Consider the following 6505-nt stretch of genomic DNA (forward strand, 5'->3'; position numbering starts at 1 on the left):
GCAAATCAGAGAGTGGAGGGGTGGGGGGGAAGGGCTCAGTCTAATTCTTGACCTTCCCCCCAACCCCTCTACTCTCTGATTTGCTCACCTTGATTATCTTTTTCTGATTTGTCCTCCTTGCTTACTGTTTTTGGTTCTCTGTGTCTTAAATATTGAGTCGGCTATGGGCTGAACAAGTGGGTCTGTCCCACGAAAGCTCACCTAATAAACTATTTTGCTAGTCTTTAAAGTGCTACTTGACTGCTTTTTGTTAAAGTTCATGAAAGTGTAGCACTCAGTATTTGAACCCCCATAGGGAAAAGTACAGGGAATAGATTTTTTTCCAAGTACAAAGATGTTTGATGATCCCTTATTTATGAGCAACAGAATACTCATAAGGAGAGGAAAGGGAAATTATATAGATTTTTTTAAAGTTTAGTGCAATGAAATATACATCCCACAGTTTGAACTGTGCTAACACAACATTCCTTTAAGCTGTATTTTACCACCAGAAATTTTGTGAGGGTGTGACTTATCACTGTAGAAGGTCCAAGCTGGTTACTTAAGAAGACTGTGTTAGTAGATTTCTGTAGCTGCTTTTAAAAACTACAATGGAGTAATTGTTTTAAAACTTGTATTTATTTTTCAATTCATAAGAAAATGTTTATTTTCAGTTTTCTGTTACAGACCCTGGCACCTCCCTTTCTTTCCCTTCCCAAATGCCCACAGTAATTGCTAAAACAAATTATTTTTCTTGCTTGTTTCCTTCCCCTCTACTTTCATTACCCCTTCCTGCCCAAGTCCCTTCATTTGTACTTTGAAGTTTTTTCTCATGTAAATTTGTACAATGGGAAATATTGTCCAGTTTGGTTAGAGAGCATGGAGACAAAGAAAACATTAAAAATTTGATAGCTAAAATTGATTGAAGAAACCTATTTCTGTGTAAAGTTATTTAAAGAACTATGTATTATATAAAAGGCAAAAAGTTCTATGTACTTGATGTGAATATGAGATTACTGCTATAATAAAGTTTGACTGCATGAAGAACCATTTGGGATGAGATTTATTTTAAGGGCGCAATGCACAAGACATCCTCCCCAGATGTGTTTTAACATGGAGTAGCCTTGATATTGTGACAGTACTAAAGTTTGATCACTAGCTCACAAGGGAGAGAGTTAGAAGAACTCAACTTTACCTTGGGCTAAAGGGCTTTCTCTCCCACCTATGTTTATTGGCCTCTGCCAGAGCAGATATTTGTCGTTACTCCAAGAAAATTAGATTCTCCCCACTGTCTGTAAGGGAAAGTGAAATCAAGGCTTCAGAGCACATGAGCTAGTTTTTTACATAAGCGCATCTCATTAGACAGTGCATCAGCATCTTGAAAATATTTATCCTCCTAACACCACTGTGTGATAGTGAAGTATGTTAAAGCTAGGAAAATGTGGCACATCCAGAGGCTAAAGGATTTGCACAAGGTCACAGAGGAAGACTAGTGAAGGATGAGACAAAACTGGTTTCCTGTTATCTAGTAGTGCCCTGTTTAGAGTTTACACATTTCCTTTGTGTGAGGAGTACCAGTGCCCCCTCCTGCATGCAGCAGAAAGTTGCAATGAACTTGCTTTGCACTGCTGTACAGTTGCCCAAAGTCACTTTATTTTCAACACCACACAGTGGAAATCTTTTTCTGAGCTTGAAATATCTTTAGGTTAACTTCAGTACATGCAATTTGGGGATTATAATGACTGTTTGCACTAGTATGGGTATCTAATTGGCTGTTCGGCATTTCCAGCTTTTTCCCGCCACTTTGCAACTTTCCTCAACAAAATGGGTAGATGGCAATAGCTAAAAAATTAAGTTGTTAAAAGCTTTGTCTCCCATACATAAAGCCACTTTCTGACCATGGATTTGTCTGTCATATTTGTTGCTGAGTAATATTCAGCACATCTTCAGCTGCCACTGGAGCTCATTAATGTAGCACAAACCCATTGAAAGTAAAGTTGGAGCACCTGCAGGAAAGTTTGGCAGGAAAGTACATAGAAGAAAGCTTATTCAATTGCCCTTTCCTCTCCCATATAGAGATGATTAATTTGCAAAAAGTTTCTACAGAACAGTGATTTAGTTTACAAAAGAATCAAAGTTTGTAACTTAAGATTTTATTTACAACCGAGATTTACTGAGACACAGTAATGCAAGATCCAAAGCCTCATTCCCATCATTGGACCTGCAAAAATGAGATGGAAAGAACACAGAGAAAGTTTGTCAGAGTCCATCCTGTATCAGTGCAAACCTATGATGATAAAACCCAAATCATCCACTTATGCCATGATTATCCAGTCCAAAAAACATACATGAGCAGCCACAGTGGTTTTTAAAAATCACTTTAAATGCAGTAGCTTGAATTCTCACCGCAATTGAACAAATGTCTTATCTAGTCTTAGATGGAAACAAGGGCTTGACAGCAAATACTTCCACTTTCTTTGCACTTGGGCAGGGAAGAAACAGGATTTTTAAGAGGTGGGCAAAGGAATTAAAATGTCTCACGTACACGTCTTTTCAAAGCGATATCTTTCAGTAGATCAGAAGTTCCTAGCATCAGCATAGGCAACACACAAGTGCCTGTTAGGATTTAAACTAGTTTTAGGAACCTGTATGCATCTAGTATTAGAAATGGGATCTAGAGCCTTTCAGCTCTACGTCACTGCTATGAATCCAAACTTCATGGCTACCCGTGGTTCCAGCTGGAGAACCAGCAAGAGTACAGTAAGTCCTAGCATCAGGAAACAATTTTAGAGAAAGTATTTGATGCCCCCCATGGTCTGGCACCCTCAGGACCTGACTGGTACCGAGTCAACCAATATGCCAGAAAAGGGGATATCAATGCCGGGCCAACACAGCTCTGCACCTCTGCTACTGGCCCCCTACCAGCCATGGGCTCCACTCTTCCCTGGAGCAGCAACACTTCTAGCCCAGCTCACCATTTCTTCCTCCCTCCCGGCCCCCATGAATGCAAGAGCTCCAGGGCGCACACACTGTCACCAAGAATGCCAGACCAGGGATGTTACTGGACTGGGAATTCCTAGAGGTTCAACCTGCACATTAACAGAGGAAAGCAAAAGGCTCCTGAAGTCTGCTAGAAAATCTTACTAGAAGATATCCCTCTTTGTATTCAGGAATGCATTGAGCAAGACAAAATAGGGCAGTACGAACAGCTAAGGACTCATCTGGAACTTATCAACTGTGCTACGGGAGAATTCTGTTCAGTGTTCACTGTATGTCTACAAAATTCACAGGCTGGACATTAAGATTAGTACAGTTCATTGTGAAGACCAGCTAAAAAAGAGGACAGTTTGAAGAGAACCTACACATTGGTAGCTGGAGCTTTAAATCTATTCATCTGGAGGGATACCCAATTCCTCATCTGTCCATTTTGAGGCATCTGGGTAAGGAAAGTGACCCTTGTAGCAAAGGAAAAACATTCAAATTGTTAGTGAATATTTCATTTTGCGCATATTTTGCCCACCCTGGCACTGTGGGGGCATGGCAATTCTGAGTGCCTGAATGACATTTCAGTAAATAGCATGCTCTGCACAATGTGACCGCACACACAAGTGCAAGGTCATATTGCATAAAGGATGCTATTTTGCTCTATAAAATGGGGTTCCCTCTACAATGTGACCTTAGACACAGATGGAAAACAAAATCCCATATGGCGTGAACTTACACATACAATGTGTGCAAGGCCATGCAGCATGGAGGAGTCCATTTCAGGAGAAAGGTGCTGGATTGAGGCTTAAACTGCCTTTGCGTACATTATGAAGGTGGGATACATAAATGATACTTAGCAACCCAAATCCCAGTTTTGGCCCCATTGTGATCCACAAAATTGCCTCCAAACCCCATGGTCATGTAAGTTTGCTTGGCACATAAGTTTTCAGGGTAAGAGTTTCCTCAGCATCTATATTTCTGCCTCTGGGAAGATGCCCTACTGCCTCCCGCTACCTATCTCCCACCTAATCTCCACAGCAGTTCACAAACCTTAGTAAGATAGGCACAAGGTCAATTAAGTTACATCCCTGACCCAAGCTAGTAGGCTTGCCTAAAGGGCACCAAATTCCAGATAAAGGAGAAATAACTGAAGGTGGTGGTACACACCTCCACTTAGATTGGAGGTTAGAGTACTCACTCAGCATGCCTCCCAAGCCAAAACAGGGAGAAAGGGTTTGAACAGGGAGAGTGCATGAACAACTGGGGGGTGGAGGGAGGATTTCCTCCATGATTTCTACTGAAGCTGTACCACTGTGGTTAAATGGCAAAATGACAGGAGCCAGAAGACTGACCCTGAGGTCTCGCAAATCCCAGGCAAGTGTTGCAACCAATGGATTAGTAATTCTCTGTCTGACCAATGAACTGTTTTACTTCAGATAAACAGTGGCCCAGGAAACAAGAGAATACAAGAATGAATCAGCAGTCCAGTGGCATTCATCCCAGAAGAAACTGGAGACCCCAGGGCAAATCCCTTGTTCCAGTGACTAAACAAGGCTACATTTTTAATAGTCAAGCAAAATTAACCATGAAAACAAAATATCAAGGATCAAGGTGAATTCTTCATTGTTCACAATTTTTAAATCAAGACTGGATGCTCTTCCAAGAGATCTGCTCAAAGAATTATTCTGGTGATATTCTTGGGCCTGTGCTGTACAGAAAGCCAGATTAGATGATGACAATGTTCCCTTCTGGCTTTGGAATCCAGGACTATGAATATCCCATTATTCATCCACAATGGCACAGCCTCAAGCTTGGTCTTCCACATCCCAAATGAGTACTCTAACAACTGGTTTCAATTACTAGAGCTGCCACTTCCTCCTTTGGGCCATCTTGTGTGGCATAAGACAGCTGCCTAACTCAAACCCATAAGAAACAGCTCAGTCACCCAAGTCCTTTTGAGTCCAGAAGATACGATCCTATTCATGGATCATGAAGCAGAGAAAGATTCCTCTTTGCCGCAGTACCAATTTGGACCTCTTATCTGAGAAAGGGGTGGAGCTTAATACAACGATACCCAACTGAGCAGCTTCCATGAGCTAACTTAGGCCTGGTCTGCACTACAGAGCTAAGTCAACTTAAGCTATGCAACTTGCATCGCTCAAGTCGACAAAGCTCAGGTCCACCGATTGCAGTGTCTACACCAGATTGGGTTGACAAAAGAAACTCTCCCATCAACTTACCTCATGCATGTTGTTTGTGCAGAGTAGAGGACTCAACAGGAGAGTGACCTATACTTGATTCTGTGGGTCTTCACTAGGCCCATTAAACACACCCCCATCCCCTACTGGATTGACTGTTGCAGTGCACCCTCCCTCCTCCAAGTGTACACAAACAACACTTATCCTTGCTTTTGCAGAAAGTTGTCTCATCTATTCATTGTACTGGGAGCAAAGGTACTTAACTTGAGCTTTGTACAATAAAGGCTGTTCCTGTGATTTTCTACGCACTGCACCACTCAAAACTGGAAACCCTAACCCTTCCTTAAGGGACACCCCAAGCCCAACCATGAGCAGTGGTTGTTTTGGTTCTGTGTTTGTACCACGCCTACCACAACTGACCCCCGCTCGGTCTCCTGGGTGCTACCTATGCTTGCCAACAGTCCCTTACTACAAAACGTCTCCCTTATTTTTCCCCAATCTCTTTCCAAGGAGATGAGGAGTGCCTGAGTGGTTCCAAAAGCAGCAAGAAACACCCCGGCAAGAGCAGCACTTATGAGCAACAAGGATGGTACCAGGAGAAGCGGCGGGGCAAGGGGCTCAAACACTAGTCCCCTGAAATACACTCTCGGCAGCCACCACATGCCGCCCGCGCGGGGCACTTCCCCCAGGCCCCTCTCACCAGCACCGCGTCCGAGTCGTGCCAGAAGTGCCACAGGATCCAGAACCACATGAAGCCGCTGAGGAGCTCGCCCTGGATCACGGGCCAGCGGCTGAGCGTCGGGAACTTGCGGTAGTGGGGCTCGGCGTGCGCCGCGCCACCCGCGCTGCAAGAGACAAACACAGCACCTGTCAGCCTCGGCTCGGCTCAGCTCGGCTCGGCTCGGCCCAGCCCGCCCCCACTCACCGCCGGAGCCCGCCTGCCCCCCTCACGTCACTGGCACGGAGGATCCGGACTAGGCCGCCCCCGGAGCGGCCCAGAGACCCGAGCATGACGCCGTCTCCGTCTGAACCGCTCGCCCCGAGTGTCACCTTCCGGTACTGAGGGGGGAACACGGCCTCCCAACAAGACCCTCTCTGATTGGCCTGAGCCCCATTCGGCACATACCAACTGTAACTACGGAGGGAGGGAAGACAGGGGGAGAACCCTAGCTCCTCTGCGTTCGGCGGGGACCGGGCTCCATCGGGATGCCCTCCCGCTGCCTGTAATGCGGAGAAGCGCCATCTTTACAGTACGTAAATAACTGTTATGCCCCCCTTTTCTGGGAGTGGTACTGCTCCAGGCGCTACTAAGTCTCAGGAGGTGGGATCTCGGGAGCTGAACC

At 44.9% G+C, this 6505-nt stretch overlaps 1 protein-coding gene across 1 annotated transcript; it reads right to left on the bottom strand.

Annotated features, from left to right (window-relative positions):
• Positions 1 to 599: 599 nt before the first annotated feature.
• NDUFB2 (NADH:ubiquinone oxidoreductase subunit B2) lies at positions 600 to 6238 on the bottom strand. Its single transcript, XM_075007145.1, has 4 exons — positions 6088 to 6238; positions 5863 to 6007; positions 3342 to 3434; positions 600 to 2200 (listed from the first exon to the last, which is right to left on the bottom strand). Exons 1-3 carry the CDS (start codon positions 6171 to 6173, stop codon positions 3366 to 3368), a joined length of 300 nt encoding a protein of 99 aa, XP_074863246.1. The 5' UTR covers positions 6174 to 6238; the 3' UTR covers positions 600 to 2200; positions 3342 to 3365.
• Positions 6239 to 6505: the final 267 nt, after the last annotated feature.

Source organism: Carettochelys insculpta, chromosome 1 (genome assembly GCF_033958435.1).
Source record: "Carettochelys insculpta isolate YL-2023 chromosome 1, ASM3395843v1, whole genome shotgun sequence".
Lineage (NCBI taxonomy): Eukaryota > Metazoa > Chordata > Testudines > Carettochelyidae > Carettochelys > Carettochelys insculpta.

Excerpts from the sequence above, each read along its gene's own strand:
- NDUFB2 (XM_075007145.1), bottom strand. The coding sequence starts at position 6,173 with ATGCTCGGGTCTCTGGGCCGCTCCGGGGGCGGCCTAGTCCGGATCCTC. Across the intron at positions 6,008-6,087 it reads GGGGCAGGCGGGCTCCGGCG|CGCGGGTGGCGCGGCGCACG; the intron begins GTGAGTGGGGGC and ends TGTCTCTTGCAG. Across the intron at positions 3,435-5,862 it reads ACGACTCGGACGCGGTGCTG|GGTCACTTTCCTTACCCAGA; the intron begins GTGAGAGGGGCC and ends CTTTGCTACAAG.